This window comes from Doryrhamphus excisus, linkage group LG15 (assembly GCF_037039965.1).
Source record: "Doryrhamphus excisus strain RoL-2023G ecotype Guam linkage group LG15, RoL_Dexc_Guam_v1.1, whole genome shotgun sequence".
Taxonomy (NCBI): domain Eukaryota; kingdom Metazoa; phylum Chordata; class Actinopteri; order Syngnathiformes; family Syngnathidae; genus Doryrhamphus; species Doryrhamphus excisus.
Genome location: NC_136371.1, coordinates 6,789,600 through 6,811,499, shown reverse-complemented (window position 1 = coordinate 6,811,499; position 21,900 = coordinate 6,789,600). Strand labels below are relative to the sequence as shown.

The 21,900-nt window shown below is 39.5% G+C and overlaps 3 protein-coding genes across 5 annotated transcripts; all 3 read right to left on the bottom strand.

Annotated features, from left to right (window-relative positions):
- Positions 1-1,195: 1,195 nt before the first annotated feature.
- igf3 (insulin-like growth factor 3) lies at positions 1,196-5,982 on the bottom strand. The gene is made up of 4 exons (XM_058051962.2): positions 5,558-5,982; positions 4,786-4,918; positions 3,405-3,592; positions 1,196-1,894 (listed from the first exon to the last, which is right to left on the bottom strand). Exons 1-4 carry the CDS (start codon positions 5,600-5,602, stop codon positions 1,685-1,687), a joined length of 576 nt encoding a protein of 191 aa, XP_057907945.2. The 5' UTR covers positions 5,603-5,982; the 3' UTR covers positions 1,196-1,684.
- Positions 5,983-7,196: 1,214 nt separating this feature from the next.
- Positions 7,197-9,283, bottom strand: LOC131104607 (uncharacterized). Of its 2 annotated transcripts, none has more exons than XM_058051960.2 (3): positions 9,053-9,283; positions 7,690-8,216; positions 7,197-7,533 (listed from the first exon to the last, which is right to left on the bottom strand). In XM_058051960.2, the coding sequence occupies exons 1-3, from the start codon at positions 9,093-9,095 to the stop codon at positions 7,219-7,221; spliced, it is 885 nt and encodes a 294-aa protein (XP_057907943.2). In that variant the 5' UTR covers positions 9,096-9,283; the 3' UTR covers positions 7,197-7,218. The 2 variants fall into 2 exon arrangements, with proteins under 2 accessions (XP_057907943.2, XP_057907944.2); XM_058051961.2 differs by lacking the exon at positions 9,053-9,283 and adding an exon at positions 8,590-8,912.
- Positions 9,284-9,537: 254 nt separating this feature from the next.
- renbp (renin binding protein) lies at positions 9,538-20,206 on the bottom strand. 2 transcript variants are annotated; one of them, XM_058051959.2, is made up of 12 exons: positions 20,052-20,206; positions 19,199-19,308; positions 19,043-19,118; positions 18,878-18,953; positions 18,101-18,279; positions 16,348-16,575; positions 16,195-16,276; positions 15,265-15,440; positions 15,033-15,164; positions 14,434-14,521; positions 13,304-14,338; positions 10,660-10,793 (listed from the first exon to the last, which is right to left on the bottom strand). In XM_058051959.2, exons 2-11 carry the CDS (start codon positions 19,297-19,299, stop codon positions 14,265-14,267), a joined length of 1,212 nt encoding a protein of 403 aa, XP_057907942.2. In that variant the 5' UTR covers positions 19,300-19,308; positions 20,052-20,206; the 3' UTR covers positions 10,660-10,793; positions 13,304-14,264. The 2 variants fall into 2 exon arrangements, with proteins under 2 accessions (XP_057907941.2, XP_057907942.2); XM_058051958.2 differs by lacking the exons at positions 14,434-14,521; positions 15,033-15,164; positions 15,265-15,440; ... (5 more) ...; positions 19,199-19,308; positions 20,052-20,206 and adding an exon at positions 11,627-12,965 and having other exon boundaries at positions 9,538-10,793; positions 13,304-14,263.
- Positions 20,207-21,900: the final 1,694 nt, after the last annotated feature.

Sequence of the window (21,900 nt, the reverse complement as noted above, 5' to 3'; positions counted from 1 at the left end):
TACAACTGGGATAGGCTCCAGCATACCCTCGAACCTAGTGAGGATAAGCAGCATAGAAAATGGAGGGATGCATAATATGTTATTTCCTGACGTTTACCTCTAAACCTCAGAATTGTGAAGTATACACTCTCACTATGAGGTAAAATGTAAAAGTACGGAGTATGGAAATTAAGAAATAATGTAAATCAAATTTATCTGCTCCACATGCAAACATATGAACAAAACATACATTTCAAAAATAATAATTATAGGTTTACATGCATAAAACAATGTAATTACAAATATATAGAACTTATTGATTATGCTATTACTGCATTCAAGAGTTTCTTTTGCACTGGCAACTTTTTGGACCCGTGGCAGGTTGTTAAACAGTCACACTCAGTAAAAATAATAATAAAAAATAATAAAAATAATTTGTTGGGTCTGTGATTGGCTGGCGACCAGTCCAGGGTGTACCCCGCCTCTCGCCCATAGACAGCTGGGATAGGCTCCAGCACCGCCGCGACCCTCGTGAGGAAAAAGCGGTAGAAAATGAATGAATGAATGAATGAATTTGTTGGGTGTTTTGTTAGGGCACTGGATTTTGCGGAACAACATAAAACAGGGCAAATGGACTAGTCTGTTATGTGCAATATTATATATCATATATATCATCTTTTTGTGGCACCCCCAGGAAGCTACGGTGTCCTTAGAATATGTCTATATTGCTTAATAGGCTGGCCGGCTTTATTGTGGAGGATTATGGGAAATCTTATGAATGCAATTAATTGTTTTAATCGCGTACAAAAGACATTTAGCAGTTGTACCCTTTAATAACCTGGAATTGTTGAATCTTCAGGACAAAACGCAGATAAGCCAATCCCAATTCCATTATTTAGGTAATATCTGTATTTCCCAAAACAATGAATTTATTCTGCGATGACCTTCTGAAGTGTTGCAAAGGGACAAGATAACTTCACACTTGTTGCTATAATATGAATCATCTGTTTTCTGTGTCACTCGGGCTCAACGTCAAAACATCAGGTCAAGTTGTGGTAAACAATATTGCGTTGAATTGTTGGTGAAATAGAAATTAACTTTACGGTGTGTAGTGCACAAAATAATCCCTCAATCATGTCTGCGCATTCACTATTTTGATAATAAAATGTTTTATTACTTAAAAAAAAAACATCAGTCATCTCAATTAATCTCCACTTAAATGGTACATTGTCATACAAATAAATAGTCAACGATACTGGACAATGAATTTACAAATAATTTACAAACAAAATGAAAATACTACTGAGGTTTTGCTTATTAATGAAAGTTATGAAAGTGCATGGAATATTATTGTCTATCAATACTTGAAAGACAGTAAGAAATGAGCTTTAAATACACAGTAAGTGTTGAATCCGAATAATCCAGCACTTAGAAAACTATTCACAGAAAAAAAAAAAGATATAATACAGAATGTGGCACATGCTGCTGATACTAGAATAAATAAAATAACACTCATGCAAAACATACAGTGTACAGAGTTGGGCGAAACAGCTGTTTGGAGAATAAATATATTAATGGTATCAATGGACCATGTTTAAAATGAACTCGTGGGTGCAAAATATGAAAGAAACAGCAGCTTTTTTGAGGAGTACAAGCCAGTCATTGGCCGACAGACTCATTAGCACGTTCTGAAGAAGTCAAATAATTAAAAGGATAATATCCTTGTAGTGGTTCTTGAGGGAGGTCCACTTGTTGTGTGCTGCAGCTTCACCTTCATTCTGCGTGTGGATGAAACTTTGCTTTTCTTTGGGAATGAAGGCTTTGTTTTTTTCCTATAAGCCTCTCTCTTTGGACTGTTGGGAGGACCCAGGTGTTCTATGAGTCTTTTGTGGAATACCGCCTGGAACTGATTGGCCTGCAAGAAACAGATAAGCGTTTCAAGGACTTGGTAAGCACTCCATCTCGCCACATCAGCTGACCTTGGTGTGTTGTTTTACCTACAGGGATTTGCCGCGTGGACACCTGTTTGGCATATGCATTTTTTTTTACTATAATATCAATCTTGTAAATGTAACAAAACATATATGATGAATGAGTAAATAGCTATAAAATCCTTATTGGATGTGTTTTTATGGCAACGGGGTCTGAGTCACGGGCCTCTTTACACCTTTGTCAGTCTCATAATGAAACAGTGTTGGGGGATTACTATTTCATATGTTTTATTCTCCCATCCTTGGCCACCCGGTTTCCTCCCACATTCCAAAAAACATGCTAGGTTAATTGGTGACTCCAAATTGTCCATATGAATGTGAGTGTGAATGGTTGTTTGTCTATATGTGCCCTGTGATTGGCTGGCGACCAGTCCAGGGTGTACCCCGCCTCTCGCCCGAGTGAGGATAAGCCCCCTGCGACCCTTGTGAGGATAAGCGGTAGAAAATGAATGAATGAATGTTTTATTCTACTAAAGCAGGGGTCTCAAACATGCGTCCCGCGGGCCAAATGTGGCCCGCAGGACACTAGTTTGAGGCCCCCGCCTTGATATGAAAGTTTAATGTTAGTGCGGCCCGCGCAAGTTTGATATGGATGCTGTATGGTATCATGTACCCAGAAAAAATTATTACGTTTGATTAATGTTCATGTTAAAGGTTAAATAACTGTTAATAGTTATCCTCCCTATCCGTGTGGAAGTGGTAAGTTTTTGGCTATTTAAGTTTAAAGGAAATAACTTGAAGGCTACCGTTTAGGTCGCTAGCTCTCTAGTTTGCGAGTTAGCATGTGTCTCAAGAGCCTGCTGTTGCGCAATATGTTGTAAATAATAAAAGTATATATGTGACTATAGTTGTTTTGTCATGTCTACAGGGCTCTAATAATGCTTTGCTCATTTTAATCTGAAAAAATAATTTGTCTACCCACCAACTATATGTGGTTTCTTAAGTTTTTATTAGTTTCCGTTTCATTATTATTATTATATTTATTTATTACTGATTGATTGATTTTCTTTATTCTTGATTTGTTTATTTATTTTTCATCTTATTTTGTGTAGAAAAATAAAAAGTAAGATATTTGAGAACAGTGGAATGTTTTATCAGAGCTTTTATTGTAGAAAATCAGAACCAAAGCACTGAAAAAGTTTGTATATTTTTCTGTTTTTAATAAATGCGTTTTTTTTTTTTTTTTTTTTTGGAAAACCTGATGCGGCCCAGCTTTGCCCAGACCCTAGCTCCAGTGGCCCCCAGATAAAAATTGAGTTTGAGACCCCTGTACTACAGGAAACACAGGGCCAGCCCTGGTCCAATTGGGGCCCTAAACAGACTGTGTATAATGCGGAGCCATTATAAAAAAGACTATATCATGAACAGGGGCACCAACAGTACTGTATATACTGAGGAAAGGACCATGTTTACATAAAAAAGCGTATTTCTTACCACGTCTGTTTGTTTTGTGGTGTGGGGTTCTGTACTTGTGCTTGGCCACGCTGTAGTCGGCTGTTGCTTCTTTGGCTTAGCACAGTAGACCTCCAGATGATGGAGATCACAGCCATTCGACCTGCAACATTTGTCCACGATCCCCTTGCCTCTCGGCCGGGAACCATAACCAGGCCGTGTACCTTTACCTGCCACGAGACACAAACCCACCATTAGGATCTTTTAGAAATAATCCCATGTCCAGACTTGTATTTGTATACAGTTTTTGACATGACATTGGAAAATATTGTAATTGTTCTTCTCATGCTGATCTAATCGGCTCTGTGTGCTTCAAAGGTACACACAAGCTTCAGGAACAGGGTTCAAGCAAGGTCACGGGGGAAAACGTGAACTGGATTCTCAGTGATGTTGGTGTTATCTACTGTACATAAAACATAAATTGGATAATGATATAACGATGCACTGAAGGGGCTCTCACTACTATGTTGATTGGCGACTCTAAATTGTCCATATGTATGAATGTGAGTGTGGATGGTTATTTGTATATACAGTATGTGCCCTGCGAGTGACAGCTGGGATAGGCTCCACAGCATTTTATTTTTATTATTAAGGTGATTAAGAATATTTTAAAATACACTTAATTACGCACAGGTCAACATTGCGAGAATATTAGACAACATTAGCGTGAACTTGCTCTGTTCCCTTGCATTACTCTACTTTTTTTTTTTTTTTTTTAAACAAAGCTGTTCTCAGAGATGAGAGCAAGTGTTGCGACATGCTATCACACAATGTGGCACAGTGTTCTTGTGGGTGTGCACCCATTTTGATGGACTACCACCACTTTGATACCAGATGGAGACAGCGGCCTTGGTCTGAACAGGAGAAAGGTAATCAGGTGAAAGGTCACCTATGAGTGACTTGTAATAAATGTTCAAATGAACGTGGGAAGCGATAAAATATTTACTCCCTAATAATATAATATTGCAATAAAGCTATCTTTATCCAACTTGCTGAAAATATCACATAATAAATAGTTGTATGAACATTCAAAGAATGCTATGACATGATGACCATGTCCATATCTTTCTTTATCTTCTGCAGTATGGCAATCATTACCACAAACAGAAAAAAACAAAGCAGACAATATTTGGCAGTTCTCGTTGCAGTATCAAAAAATGTGTAATAGATAAATAGCTAGATAATTTATATGGTTCACAAAAATTATTTAAAAAAAGCTGTGATTGCCAGTGATTTTGTTCCAAGTGGTACCAGTCCTTGGCATCCCGTAAACTCTACTAATACAAATATTATGTATATTATATATTATTCTCTTTTCTTTGCAGCCACCGTAAAACAACACAAAGCATGAGGACTGTCATACCAAAATAGATCCCGCGATCGCCACATACAAATAGAAGGTCATTGAGGAGGTCGGTGCCGCAACGGAGCTTGGCTGCTTCTGAGTAGAGAGGCCAGTTGAGCAGGCACATGGTAGAGTAGAACATGCACAACACCTGAGGACCAGTGGACACACATTTTTTTACTGTAAAACATACAAACTTTGCCAAGAAAAAGAATCAGAACTACATTTTACTTCAGTTGGGAAGTTTGGTGATGAAATCATAGTGATTTGTTTTGTAGTTGTAGTTCTATATGTAGCCTTAGTAGTTGTCTTTTTCCATATAAAAGCACTTATTGGATACCAATAGTTAGCACATCTGACATACACATACATGCTCTAATGGAGAGCTCAAATGTCAAGTACTGTCGCTTGCTTTTCCATCACCGAGCATACAGTATATGCATCTGTCAACATTATTCAGCATCTTGGCAAATGTTTTAAAAATAGTGTATGCCAGCTCCATCATATGGCTCCAGAACATTTGCATGAATTTTAACAAACACCACCAGAATGTCAATATAAGGCTAATATCAACAATTTATGAAAAAAAAAACATTTATATCGAGAATAAAAAAAATGGTTCTGAGTTTCAACAGTTGAGTTTTTACTTTAGGTGGCAACTAGACAGTGTCCTGAAAAATAGCTTCCTATATAGTTGGTATGCACTGGACAGCACCACTGTCTTTACACAAGAATACTATTAAATAAAACAAATAGTGTAAAATAGTACAAGATAGTACAAGATCTTTACCTTCAATGTCCAAGATCGTTCGGAAGGGCATGGTGAGGCATTCATCCTGACTGTGCGATGTGACTTTTGCACACCTTCAGTATTATATTATCTGCAGGCGAAGGAGGGAGGACCATACCCCAGAGATGGCCTCCCTATGCTCGTTGCCGCTCTTTCATGCTCAAATCTTAAAGCGATTTTCTTATCAGATGATTCAATATTCTGTTACAGTGGCTGAACTTGTTCGAAAAATGTTCCTACTTTGTTTGTCACACGATATCCATCATGTGCGATAAGATGATACAGTGAATATAAATGGTCTATATGTCTATGCTAAATAGCTTTTGTCACACTTGATTCATTGCTGTAAATTCTGAAAGAACAATAAAGAGGAATATTTTTTACTTGGAAAAAAAAATGATGTAGTTGTCCCTCGCCACTTTGGCTTTGAATTTCTTGGCTTCGCTTTATTTTCGCTATTATATATATTAATATTAATTAATTAATTAATATATATTAATTATGCTTTTTGTGGCTGAATATGGCTTAGTCAAATCATATGCATATTGCAGAAAATTAATTTTTCCCCCTAAATAAGCATTTTTTAAGCAGATAAATGAATTAAACTACAAATACAAGGTATTCAAAAGACGCATTTAAAGATGTAATATTCTACACTGGCACTAGGTGTCAGTAATGTTACTGTTTTGTTCCCATATGTTTGTTATGACATTCACCACTAGGTTTGAATTTTCTCACAACAGGCACATCCATCCATTTATTTTCTTTACTGCTTATCCTCAGTAGGGTCGCAGGGGGTATGCTGGAGCCTATCCCAGCTGACTTCGGCTGGTCGCCAGCCAATCACAGAGCACATATAGACAATTAAGAGTTGGGAATTAACCTAAAATACTCCCTAATAAAACACAGCTTATAATAATATAATAAGCAATAGCTTATTTACTCTAGTTATGTGTACTATGTTGGGTAATACAGGTGTAAACGTGACTATAGGGGTGTTATTTTATATCTAGAGGGCTCTAATATTGTTACAAACTGTTGTGAACAAGTTTCTGTGCTATAAATACAAAAAAATACAGTACAACTACAAAACCTCACTATGTGGAGATCTGGTTTTGAATTGCCATTGGGAGTTTGCACAATCTTCTTGTGTGTGCAAAGGAGATTGTAAATTGTCCATTGAGTGTTAATGTGAGTGTCCTGTATGACACTTCTTGAAGTTAGCTGGAATGGGCTTTAGCTCACCTGTAACCCAAATGAGGAAAGGTGGTATTAAAAATAGACAGATGTATTAAAATTTGAGTGATAAATTGTAAATAATAGTAGTATCCTCATTCTCAAAGTATACTTCATCCACTCACCTCAAACATCCTCCATAAAGGTGCAAACTTTTGGACTTACAGTACATGTCTGAAGGGTACTTTTCCTGTTTCATCCGCTGTGACACTGTGTGCAAAACAGATCCAAGCACTTCAGTAGTGTTTTCATATGGTTTGATGGAGCTCCACCACCATGTGGATTATTTTAGTACTTCATCTATTTTTAAACCCAGAAGTTTGATGAATCAGCCAAGATAAATTTACAATTTTTTCACAAAAAAAAACATGTACCACATAATCCAAATATAAAATGCTACATATTCTCCTTTTCTCCGATTGTGTTCATTTTGGAGTATGCAGGCTGTAGAGTGCGGCCTTGTTCTGTTTTAATTTGGCCTTTATCTGAGCAATCTTTTCCCGTTGCTCAAGTTCATTAAAATCAAAGTCCTCTTTCTGTGTTGAGCAAAAGTCTGAGTCCAGAGTCACACTTGTGTTCCATTTCTGGTTGTCATTTGGATCGGCATCCCAGTCTTCTCGAAGTTCATCAGCAGTTTGAGATGATGACCAATCAGTTTCTTTGTCAATAAAATCTTCTACTTTGTCGCCACGTGTGTCCTCACATGTAATGTGCTGCTCCACAGGTTCACTGTCATTAAGCTTTTTTTTTGCAAGAAAAGAAAATGATACATTTGAATTAATTGAAGTAAACAGTTTAACAGTTTCAACGGAATGTTCTATTATTAGTTTTCCGTCAATACCAGTGATCACACATAGATCAAATACTGCATGCCTCAAAAGAGATTGTCCACTTACCTCCGTCTGTCTTTCAGCTGATGATGCTGAATGAGCGATGATGGGCTGCTGGGCTTTACATGTCACCCGTTGGCTCGGTTTGACGTTTCTCATCATCAGGTAAAGTTGTTCATTGTAAATGATGATAAAATCATCAGAGCTGTCAAGTACCACTTCTGGAGACAAGAGGGCAGTATGAGGGGGTCGGGTCGCACCCTTCCCGTATGCATTGTCCTTCAACACATTATAAGCTTCCACGCTAGAAGAGACAAAGGCAATTTTCAAAGGACTCCGGGCAAGCTGAAACTCAGCTGTTAGAAGTGAGGATGCATTTCGTTGTGCTGATCCATGGCCTTTGCTTCGCAAGACTGCCGGACAAATCCATATGCCTATTGGGGAATCTGCAATCATGTCTATGCCTTTGGGGTCCATGGTAGGGAGGCCGATTGCTCTGATCATTGAGGATGGTAAACTCCAAATTGCTATGCTCTTCACTTGAGCCTCCTCTGGGATGAACATTTCTAATCCATCGAGGACATTCATCTTTCCTGAAGACACAGAAAATTTTCATCAGGGTGTTTGCTTACCATATTTTGCAACAGTGAAGGAAGTCGACAATATTCTGAGAAAAATAGTCATACATTTAGAGTTCAACCCACTTCATGCATGTTGTCACCCAATGCTTCATCAGAGCTCAGTTCAGCAAGGGTCAAATGATACAGTCTGTGTGTACTTTGATTATCATCTGTTCAAGATTGCTATTTATCCTAACAGATTGCTTAATTCAAAAAAATGAATAACTTTGTTACTTTACTGTCATTCATTCATTCATTTTCGACCGCTTATCCTCACGAGGGTCGCGGGGCTATATATAAATATGAGAACACGTGACACAACCAGGAAGTGCGACGAAGGCTATACCATTTGAATTCACAAGGCTGGTTCGCAGCTGGAGGAAGAGCATATGAACGTCTGGCCTTCGTAGACTAGTGGCCTAGTGGGATGCAGACCCCGAAGTCAACCTAAACCACATTCTCAAGCTAATACATAACTACAGCAAAGCCTCCTCCTCCTCAAATGACGTCACAGCTCCACACCAACTTTATGAAAAACACCAACTTTGAAATGAAATTGATTGAGTTTCCCGCGGAAATTAAAAATAATCCTGTTTGGGATTACCAAAATGTCTAATACAAACCGACCCCATGGCTTTCAACATGACCCAGCGAGTAACTTTAAGTGCCGTTGTAAACAAAGTAGGAGAAAATGGCTTCTGAGTAAGTTCGGTACCTTTTATTGCACCTGGCCATTACTTAAAGTCGTCGAAACACAAATTTTATGTCGGCCAAACGTTAAAGAAACAAAGACGACGTGCCGCTCTTACTATATGGTTGTCGAAAGGCGTCTTCTTTATCCTCGTCCGACATCACAGCATGGCTGGTGTTGATTTCGCCTGGAGTTTTGTCAAACGATTATTCACATGTGCGTATCTAAACATTCACTTCTTACGCGTATTATTATTTCACTCTTCTGACGACCAAAGCACATATCAGCTGTAATAAAGCGACAGCTTCCGATGAACTTCGTCAAAGAGTTTACAACAGTAAACGGAAGTAGAGATTGGCAAGGCACGGAGACACCAAAACAGATGTTTTGTAAAAATGCTTGATGCTCTTTTTGATTATACTTACTGTTTTCTGGAATAACCTATACCACAGTCACAAAATACATTTACAAGCTACGGATTTTCCGTTTTTGAGCACTTAGAATTCGGTTGTGTTTAAACCTGAATGACTAAATCTCTTATTTAAGAACATTTCTGTCTTCAAATCGCGTTTATTTTTCCTATCGTGACAGATGTAATTACAACACAATATGCGTCGAATGGTGTTGACAACTAGTTTTTATTGTATAAATTTAACAATGTTATAAAGTCATAGATGTTGTAAAATGACTAAACAAGTCATAGCTCTTAAACACACAAGTTAAAAGTGCAGTAAAAATCTTAACAGTATGCACTCACAACGAAATTGTCAGTGTTGACGCTTGCGCAGTAGAGGCCTGGCTGGTTCACTAACAGTACAGACCAGTAAAGACCTTAGGTTGCCATGACAGTGATTATTCACTATTTTTTTTACAAGGCAGTGTATAGGACTTTCCAAATTCATATTCTAACGTAAACAACACAATGTTATAACAGTTATTAAAACAGACTAAAGTTTACCTGTTAAAATATACCTTCATGAATATCTATATAATTACAGTTATACCTTGTTTTTCCTATTTTCAGCAGACAAGTTCTCTATAATTGGTTATTGTACAATATTGCTTGTGACAAACTGTTGTATTTTACCCCTCCTGTGGAATTAATAAAGATGTGGATAAACTATTCACTGCATTGCTTCTTTATTCAGTCGCAAACCCACCAACTTTTTTTTTTACTTGGTGAAGAATGAAGTTCCAAGAAAATAAATAATGCAGGACTTGAGCACTTGGAAATAATTTGTTGGTAATTAAATTCTTTTGTTTGATTTTAGTTTTTGTTGGCGTCCACCACTTTTACTCATGTGGTCCTTTGTCCATGGCAACCTCTCTGGCTCCTCTACCCTCAGGCTGGACTTTGCTGTCCGACCCGGACTACCTGGTACACAACATGGACACATTGTGCGCTTCCTGGCCCTTCCCATTCTACTTGTATTTGTAGGAATACTGTTGAGGGTCTGGATATCTGAGTCCTGAGAGTTATTTTCTTCTATGCTGGAGAGATCATCGTCATCTATTGGCTCCACTAAGCCCACCAATGGCTCTGTATCCAGATAATGTGCGTGAGGACTTAAAGTAACAATAACTCCAGGCAAAATACCATCTGCGGAACGTTTTGTTTTTTTAACACTTGTGCTGGCCGGGCCTTGAGGAGTGTAACAGTACTGCACATGAAGTTCCTTGTCTTTCAACGAGTTTGTGGGTTCCCGAGGCTCTTTGAATCCAGCCTCAGATGATGCTGGATTAATCCTCTGCAGGCAAATTTTCACATCCGCTATAATCCCAAAGATTTTCCTTATATGGAGGTCGGTCATCTGGTTTGTGGGAGATGATCTGTTAACTGTCAGTGCATTTGTAGACATCTGCAAGAAAAAGTTACGCTTTAGTTGTGGCCTCACATAAAAAGACTCTTCCTTATCATATTAGGCTACAGCAGTGGTTAATTATTTACTGTCAGGACCCCACTGGGGGACAGACTCCTCCTTCGAACCTTTGTATTGAGTTGTTTAAAGTAAATGTATGGGTCAAAAAGTAGAAAAAGCACAATAGGTCCCTTTTAAGAAAAGTACGATGAAAAAATATTTTTAAAGGACAATACATATATTGTGATCTACTAATCTAATTTCTACTACACTCTTCCGGCCCTGCTAATAACAGACGTAAGGGCTCACTCCGATCATGCCGTTGTTCTATGGAACAAACACCAAGGTGCTGAAACCAATGCACAGATTGAAACCTCTTCCTGTTAGAGGAGGGAGATGAGGAAATCATACATACTGTAGATGCACATGGCAATGTATTGAGACCAGTCAAATTGTTGAGCTTATTACCCATCCATCAATTTTCTATGCCGCTTACCCCACTAGGGTCGGGCTGGAGCCTATCCCAGCTGTCTTCGTACACCCTCGACTGGTCGCCAGCCAATCAGGGCACATGTCGATAAACTAGCGTTCACACTTACATTCATACCTATGGACAATTTGGAGTCACCAATTAAACCAACATGCATGTTTTTGGAATGTGGGAGGAAACCGGAGTATCGGAGAAAAGCGACATAAACACAGAGTGAACATGCTTATGTCATATAAATTCTTCAAATGAAAGTGTGTATCAACAGGGAGATACTAACAATATAAAAAGTTAGGAGGAAAGAGGAGACCCAAACCCACTTGGAACACATTAGCAGTGTCCTCACCTTCAGTTTATCTGTGGCTTCCCCTTTGTTGTGGTCTGAAACACTGGAATCGGACAGTCTTGTCATTTCTAAGGAAAGCTGCAAGTCGTCAGACTGTTGTTCAGTGCTCCGTTGGCTGTTTATGACTGCGTCCATATTGTTATCTGTTAGTGCTGCAACCCTTGTGTTTGGGCTTTCACATGTTAGCTGATCATGGACAGTATCAGAACATCTGAGGGTTGTCTTGTTATGTTCAGTCACACTTCCCGGGTTCCTTGTGGTTTCATTCTCAAGTGACTCTGCTACCAGACATTGGGTTGGGGTGGATTCCGATTTTGGAGGAATGTATGACACAAATATGACGTTATCTTCATCCAAAGAAGCGGTCAATCGTGTTGTTTGACATAAATCCTCTTCATTGTCGTCATTGCAAAGGTCTATCACTTCATGTGGCGCCTCTGAAACTACTACTGGGACTTTTGCTTCTGCAGTGGGCAAAACTGTTTCCTTGCTCCCTTTCGGAAGTGAAAAGCTGCACTTATTGGCAGCAAAAAACAGCCTGCCATCACACATGATCAACTCTTTTCGATGATCACTCTCACTCCTGGAGCTTCTGGTCAAGAGTGTTGGAGAAACTGGTTTCACTCTTTCCACGACTTCCATGTTTTTGTTGCCCTTTTTCGCTGTCTGAACAGACTTGAGACGAACTGAATGTGAATCGTCAAGAGATGATTCGTTAGAATTAACCTCTTCAATCACCCACTTCATCGGACTGTTGAACCGATGAGAAACCTTTGGAGTTAACGTCAAATCTGCTTTGGATACTCCCAATGACGGTGAAGTTTTCGGCGGTGTTGAGCAAATATACCCAGCTTCTGAATTATTTGTAAGTGCACTGCTTTGTTGTGTTGTCATTGACAAGCCGTTGGTCCTATTTGTCGAACATGATAAGGTGTTGGCTGATGGGGAGGGAGGTTCAGAAGCTGGAGCTGCTCGCACCAGAACTCTGGGGAGCACTTTCTGTACAACAATCCTTCGTGAATAGGTATTTGATGACATACCAAGCGCCAGTCCTTGATTTGCTGTACCAAGTGCATCAGGTAAGGCATTCACAAAGGGAACCTGCACGTTGCCTGGTTGTTGGGTGGGTAAAGAAGTCAAGGCTGCCTTTCTTCCACCGGGAATAGGTGCGGCTGCACCTGCTACTGGTATAAACTTGCATGTTGGAGGATGTGTTTGCGGTTTGACTATTTGAGTATGGACAAATTTCCCATTGACCAATTGAACAGGAATCAACGTCATGATCTTCTTTCCGTCAGATCCCACCCCAGGTATGGCTTGGTAGAAGACACCAGTCCCTCTGAGGAAAAATAAATAAATTAGCTATTATAAATAGTATTATAACCATGGAGGAAAATGAAATTCTAATTCCGTATATTTTACGATTTATATTTTCCTAAAAATTATTCATACCCTTGTGAATATTTGAATGGCGAAATGGATGCAAAAGAACAATACACAATTTCTTAATTTCACTGCTTAAATATTGGATATTTTGCCCTTCTCGTGTAGCTAACCAGGATATTATAAATGTAATGCTACCATAAATGGAAATGCACATTCACAATATTAGAAACACCTGAGTATCCTACCCACATAGTACAAACAAAGGACAAATACAATGGCTGCCGACTGTACCTTTGAGCTGCACGGTCATCTCGACGTGGGGAATACATGATTCCCTCAAATAAGTTGGTCCTATTCCACCGGTGGAGGCTCACCAACACCAACTTGAAAGAGGCATGCTAATTCCAGGAACAAGCAAACGATGGCAGGCTAGCAAGCCAGTAAACAAAGTCGGCGTTTCTTCATCCATCGTTGCTTCTGGTAAAAGATCTACACAGCCTGCCTAAAATTATACATTAACCACCACGTACATTAAAGTTTCATTCCGACCTACGGTTTTCCCTCTGATGTGGTTGTGCTTTAATTTCCGGTTACTTCCGGAAGTGGTTCCCCCTTCTTCCTTTAGTGTTGATGTAGCTACAATAACCTTATGGTATCAATACTGACCCCCTCTGGTTACTAGCGTCTACTATTAGTTCATAGTGTTATATTTGTTAAAACATTTTTTTCATGTAAAACAACCATTTTTAATGTTATATTGTGGCGTGGTTATTTAGACATTTTGGCTAGATATATATGGCTACAATTGTGTCAAAGTGAAGGTTATGCTTGAAATGTAGCTTTTCACAAAAAGCTTTTAGCAGATGCTAAACAAGGTTTCACTGGACTTTCTTTCGTGCAAATATGGAAACAATCACAATATTGGATTTGGGTATTTAGTTAATAACAATGTCATGGATATTATGAAGAAAAAAAACATATTACTATGAATGTATGATTTTAAGTTGTATTGTGTTGCTCACGTTCTCTCCTTGGCAAAGTTAATTGTGGTCTTACATGCAGCATATACAGTATGTATTTTTTATTAACCGTTACAAACAATGCTGAATACCAGTTGTCCCCCTTTAAGTGACTCCTCAGGAGTGTTTTATATCATAAAATTCTATAATTGTGCAACTGAAGATGCTAAAAAAAAAGATGCTGGCTTTTTGGATGTGCTCCCTTTCATTGTAAAACATAATGGCGAGAAAGGTCACTCCGTGTTCTTCAGGAGATCATCCAGAATACTCTCACACATATACAGGCAGCGAGGCACATGGAAGGGTCCTGAAGAGTTGAGAAGAGAGACACAATGATCTACAAGCAATTATCCAACACTGAAAATCCCCCCAAAAAATGCTCCGGATCTATACTGTTCTTACCTTTAAAGGGTCCTCCTTTAAAATCTAGAACAACTTTTCCATCTTGTGATAAATAGCCAAACCATTCACCATTCTGGGCATCAGGAAACTACACACAGTCAAAGCACATGGAAATAGTTAAATAGAGAAATATAATGTAAACAAGTATTGACAGTGAGTAGAAGGAACATCCACAGTTCCTCATTAAAATGTCAGCTTTCTATGTCACATTATATTGTTGTACATTATATTGTTTTGTTGTACAAAAAGTGGAAAGTATATACTGTATAAAGTTTTAAAGGTTATAAAATGTTAACAAATAACTGTTGGCTTTTCTGAACAAATATTTATCTACATTAATGTGAACCTGTTTCTCCCTTGTCAACCAAATACAAATACAAACTTGTTGACATTATCAGGGAAGAGAACTGAGCTGACCACCACTTCAACTGATCATGTGTGATGGTACCAATTATTATTTCTGAAAATTTGTAATTCAGTATTCAAGAGTATAGATGTGTACCTAAATGTCGTGGGTCATGGGTGTGGATCATTCAAAAGGCTGTACTTAGAACACATACAGTGACAAAATGATCGATTGGACAGATATTGATACTCACATGGCTAAACGTGTATTCATAAACTTGAGAGAATCTCTCCAGCAGTTGGGGTCTTTTGGTTTGGCTGTAGGCCATGAGGAAGGCGATAAGAGCTTCACAGTGAGGCCACCACAGCTTCATATTCCACTCCAACTGCTCAAACACAAGAACGTCTGATGAAGTAAATTTTTTGACATATGAACACCAGTCATATGGGCTCCTGCGGCCAGTCTACCTGCAAACAGTGAATTACCTGTGTGGGACAGTGGCCATCCACATCCAGAAAGTAGAGAAGACCACCATGCTCTTTATCCCAGCCATATTGAAAGGGTAAGTCCACAAATTTATCGACGGCTGTCTGTTGCAGCTCCATGTCCCCCCATTCCTTACTATACTGAAGCAGAAACCAGCCTGCTTCCAGGGCATGGCCTGAGTAGGAGACCAAAAGGTGAACATAAAATGGAATACGAGGAGGATAATAGAAGAGCTTTGCTGGAGATGAGCCAAGCACCAACCATTTGGTCTTGAACTTAGCAAACAGTGAAAGGTAGGGCTGGGCGATATGGACCAAAAAGTCATATTTAGGTTGAACATCAACATCCTGATATTTTTTTCCACAAAGTCAGTTGAGACAAACAAAAAGCCAAAATCCTCAGCTAATAACAAATGAACTAAATATGAAGGAGTGCCTGGTTTAAGAGGACATTTAAAAAATGTCAGCAACTCAAAAAAAAAAATGTAAACAGTAGCATTTTTTTGGTAAACATTTTTAGAAAACAAGTATTTCCTTGTTCTCGCCCGAAGACAGCTGGGATAGGCTCCAGCACCCCCTGCGACCCTCATGAGGAAAAAGCGGTAGAAAATGAATGAATGAATGAATATTTCCTTGTATTTTTTGACAGGAATACCAACGTGTCAACTGCATCAGACTTAGCAACTCTGGATTCGAAGTACCTCCATACTACTGAGTTACTGCTTATTCCTTGCTGATATCTTCCACTGAAGACGTGGTAGCCTGTTTGCTGAGCCTCAGGGGTTCTGCTCCGCCCCTCCTACAGATACAGCGCAAATCCAGTCTATATTGATATCAACGATATGGTTGGTTTTGATATATCGTACTTAAAGTAAATATCTCTATTTTTAAAAATATCAATATATTGCCCAGCCCTAATGGGGGGTTTACCTGGATTCTGCACCCTGCCTTGACAACCTGGCAACTCTGTTCCTTCCAATGTCACATTTTCTAAGATAGCTGTGCCACCTCTCTGTAATAGGAAGATAAATATGATTTTGGACATGAATGTTGTGCTGCTGTGGGATGATGGCATGTTCATACCTGGATATGTTGGAGAATCTGCTGTACACACCAGCTGCCCAGCTTCTTGTACTTCAGGACTACCTCCTGCTCTCGGCCTTCCGTGAGTTGATGCACTAAACACAGTAGCATCATCGGAACAGCCATGCTGTTGGTGGGTGTGTCTCCAGGCAGCTTGGGTCGGCCCAGACCTGTCGGGTCAACCTGAACCCAGAAAATGAGCTGCGCCATCATCTGTTCAGCTTCTTCCTGTGGGGGGAAACGAGGCACACAGTTTTCTTTTCAGCGCTCTCAGCGCTCTCTCAATTTTCGAACATCTTCTTCAAATGTATTGCCCATGAGAAGGTCTGCCACAGTAACCCATAAATCATTCATTCATTCATTCACTATCGCTAGAAAATGAATGAATGAATGTTGAAATACAGGTGATGTAATATTCTGGTCATTAAATTACCTTACATTACATTACCTTTACTACATGAAGTCATGTCTGACATGATAAAGTTCTATGCTGTGTAGAAGTGCTAGGTTTTTAGCTTCTTTTGTTTAGAAAAGCTTGCTTGCTTTATAGCGAGTAGCCGTTTGAGTCACTTCAGCAAAAGAGTTGTGTAATGTCATAAATAATGAATTATAGGCGTGTATAGGTGCCTATAGGGGTACTAGTTCATGTCTAGAGAGCTCTAATAATGTTAAAAAAAACACATTTAGAAGGTTCAATCATTCATTCATTTTATCCTCACGAGGGTCGCGGGGGTGCTGGAGCCTATCCCAGCTGTCTTGGGGCGAGAGGCGGGGTACACCCTGGACTGGTCGCCAGCCAATCACAGGGCACATACGTATAGACAAACAACACTCACATTCATACCTATGGACAATTTGGAGTCGCCAATTTTTGGAATGTGGGAGGAAACCGGAGTACCCAGATGTTAGAATAAAATGTAAATTAAATTATTATAGTGTTAGTTATCACCCTTATATCCGTTTGCTTAGACAATAGACAATAGTCTTGAGTGTTTTGAAGCAGCATTCCCAGACACTGACCAGCTACTCCCAACACCACTAATCTTGCGGGTGCCTGGGAATGCCAGCAGCAACCTTGAAGAAGTTTCATCATGCAAAATGTGCCAAGATAAGAACACATGCACAAAAAGTAATTATTCTCACATCCACACACACACATAGACAACAAGTACAGCTTGTGCAACTGCTTGCTTGCTTCCCCCTCCCCTTATAGTTGCACGACCATGTATTAGGGACCTCCTAAAGAAAATAAAAAGAGAGGAGCATGAATGGCATACTCAGAGTGGAGCGGCATGTCACTGGGTATGTTGTTTCACTCTCCTCGCTGCGAGAAACTTTGAATATTGTTGTCTGTCTCTTCTGTATTTCTGTATTTAAGTGTTTTTACAAGTGTCACAGGAGTTTGAACCTGACACCGGAGAAAACCCACGCATGCACGGGGAGAACATGCAAACTCTATACAGAGATGGCAGAGGATGGAATTGAACCCTGGTCTCCTAGCTGTGAGGTCTGCGCGCTAACCACTCGCCCACCGTGACATCAATTAACTGCAAATTTGATAATTTTGCTGCCCTCTATATGTTGACATGTGCTTTTATTCCTCTTCTCTTTCTCCACCAAACAAGCCTGTCATTCATTGACCCTAATGAGGATAAGCAATAATCATGAGCATCTGATGATGGAGAATGAGCCTGTTACTGTCATAATCTCAATCTGTGACACCACAATGACATTTGCTTGTTACACTTTGTACCTGCATGTCCTTGTCTCCGGTGACTCTGCTGAGTTCATCTAAGGCCATGATGTAGAAACACTCGCTGAATATGGTCCTCTGTACTTTCACTGCTTTACCATCTCGTGTTAAGCAGAAAGCACACTTCATCTGACCGCTGCTGCTGGAAACACGGGCAAACTTCCTGAGGAAAGTCCCTCCTGAAATGTAAGGTAATGTATTTGTTAATATGGACAGCTAAACAGCAGCTATGTACTGTAGCTTGAAGAAACATCTTCAATTACAGCAAAAATAACCAATATTGTTTGTTATGTAATATTTGACAGCCTAAGAAGCTGCCACATGCATTTTTGAGACATCAAGGATGCAGAGTAAAGATATGCCAGATGCTGAACACACACAGGGCGCCGCCATTTTGCATTGTTCGGTATGTATGCTGTACAATCTATGCATTATTATTACAGCGGAACCTTGGTTAGCGTGTTTTTCGGTTAATAGGTCACTGATACTGATCACAGTGGCGATCATGTCAATATTTGTCTTCGTGATGACTTGCTTGTTTCAGTAACTATCAACATGATGAGGTTTGTTACGACACTGATGGGGCGGATACAATCAGACGAAAAATCCGATCACTGAAGACAGTGATTCATCTCTTTTGTCTCATTGCTGTTTTACTGGCCAAATGTCAGATAGTGGTACAATTCCCTCCTCCTAGTTGATTGATTGGTCCAGCCTCTCAGGTGATCTATCAATAAACCATACCGACTGTACTTGACATGACATGAGCAGACATACCAGCTTTGGCTGCTTCAAGGACTTCAGGCCTGTGGAACCGCTGCATTGTTCTGTACAGACGGCAGTACATCCACACCTTGGAAAAAACAAAGTTGCAAAGAGAAATCAGACAGATGATAGCAAAGTGTGCGTGTCTTTCTTGATACATCCACCACAGATTCTTACCTGTCTACCCTGCAACCAGACATACTTCAGTTCATCATAAATCTCCCCGTTCTTTCCAATGCAATTAAAGAAGCCCCTGAAACATAATCCAGACTGTAATCCTGATGACTACTAAATTAAATCTATTTCACATAACAATTGACACAACTACAGTACCCATAAACGGTGTCATGTGAGTATTTGAGCCAGAAGTCCACGACGTTGTTCAGCTCTTTGCGGATCTTCTCCCGACACTCCTCTAGCTTCACCATAGACATGATTCCTTGCTGAGGAAAACAGAAGAATGACTCACAAGTATACTTAATTCAGATGGATTAACTCATCTGAAGTTAACTTGAATCCATCCATCCATCTTTGCGAGTATGCTGGAGCCTATCCCAGGTGGATTAGTGGTTAGCATGTAAGCCACACAGTCAGCAGATCCGGAAGACGTGGGACGATTCTCCCCCCACATTCTCAAAAAAACATGCATGTTAATTGGCAACTCCAAATTGTCCATATGTGTACCAGTGTACCCCGCGTCCCGCCCAAGGATAGCTGGGATAGGCTCCAACTCCACCAGAGGATAAATGGTATACAAAATGGATGGATGGAAGATGAGTCAGAGCTTTGTATTCAATTTTACAAAACGTAGTAGTAAACAAAACAGCGCCATCTGGTGTTTGCCACTACAGATTTATATTTTTATCACGTTATTATGGACCTCTACATAGAAGTTAAGTGAGCATTAATGCAGACTTATCCATGCACGCATGTGCTAATTCTGCTTCTAGCACCATTTTGCCCACTATATATATATATATATATATATATATATAGATAGATATAGCTCACTCCACATTTTGTTTTGCACACACACAAATGCGTTCGACAACAAAGCCATTAAATGTACGATACGCGATGCTGTTTGAAGTTAACTGTTAATCCAACTAGGTCCCGCTTAAACTGGACCAAAAAAAAAAAAAAGACAAACACACTTGGACAAACCACACAATAAGAGAGTAGTTACCTGTCCGGACTGCAGGAGTAGCAGCGAAGTGTGCGTACCTGCCTGCCTTCTTGCACTAGGACTGAGCAGTCACATGATTTCGCAACAAACTGCGCGAGGAAGACGATAGAAAGCGGAAAGCCTCCTGTGACGTCATCACTGGAACGTGACACTGACGTAAAAGTTCAGGAAGTGCCTCTCCCGACCAGTCTATCTACAGCTCACTGTGTGTATTACTTTCCCATTTCATCTTATTCTCTCTGTAATTTACTTTATTTAATTTACGTTATTATGTTACAGGCATAGGATTGATGTCATAATAAAGGATGTTAGGTCAACAACTAAGCAGTTTTGTTACCTGGCTCAAAGGAAGGTAGCAAATGGCAACTCGTCCCAGTTTTTTTCTAGTCCCGACACTTTTATCCAAGTTGTATGAAATGATCTGCTGCAGAGATAACTATGGGCGCCAGGTAAATACAATTGTACTGAATTACCTGTATATATTTCTCTAAGCATCCAGGTAGTCACATAAGTTTGCGTATTTATGACATGTAGCAGCAGCACATAGTATAATTCCATACATAAACCAACTATTCTCTTTTAATGTTGATAAAACAATTTTGGTGTCTCCACAATAGGGTACACAAAATACAGTAGTTACTGAGGAACTAATGAATAATGCACATACAGTAAATTTACAGTAGTTACTGCTTGGAACCAAGGCACATGAATTTAGAGTAGTGTTTTCCTATTAAATGATATCTTCAAGATGAAACACTCACATGCACACAGAGCATGTAACAATTTGCTAAGCTGTGTCCTTCCTGCTGCCATCTCCGTGCACTTTGAGGCGTTGAGCTCATGAACGAATAATGTGCCAGAATTAAATTATTCTGAGCTCTAATACTAATGTTCCTTTGAGGATTGTATTGTTTAGGACCATATGTGCTGACCACTCTTACTGAATAGAGCAGGGGTCGGGAACCTTTTTGGCAAAGAGAGCCATGAAGGCCAGATATTTTAAAATGTATACCTGTGAGAGCCATATACATTTTTTAAAACATTGAATGCAATAAAATGTGTGCATTTTTATGTAAGACCAACAGTTTTAGATAATGGGCTCTAATTACATAGACCAGGCACACTACCCCACGCCAATGGGGTGTGGCCAGCACACTTTCGTGAGCAGCGCAGTGTCTAATAATAAATCAAATACTTGTTGCCATTAATACAACTTCTGCTGCTGCATAGTTTTGCACCGTACTCCGTAGACGTATTTCATTCTTTTGGCCATCTTCGTCAGAAGGCTTGGTTCTGCAGCTTTAGCTATTCGACTAAAGGAGGGAAGTTTACATTTACATGTTTTTTTGACATCTCAATGACCGAGGTAGACTACAGCATTACCCAGTAATAATCAAGTTTTGGTGTTTGACCTGGAAAACATCATCAGGAAAGATAGATATGGTTGGCCGTATTGCAGCAGAATATAGATGGACGAATTAAAATGCTTAAGAAAGTTGTTGATTTTGAATATTATTTTTAACAGTCATTTCTGTGATGGTTTACTTTAAAATGTTAGCAAAAATAATTTTTTATTGTGGTAAGAAATGCTTGAGAGCCAGATACAGTCATCAAAAGAGCCCTACCTGGCTCCCGAGCCATAGGTTCCCTACCTCTGGAATAGAGCATAAAATATTCAACGTTGAACATTTCGCTTCCTGTTTTGTGCCAATTGCAGCTGACATTGCAGAAATGGTTTGCTCACTCCCTCCTCTTGTCTGTAATCTTCAACTCAAGATCAGTTGTTGAGTAGACAAAAATACACAATATTTTAAAAATATAAACTGGTCACTTTGTGGTTTGACTGTAC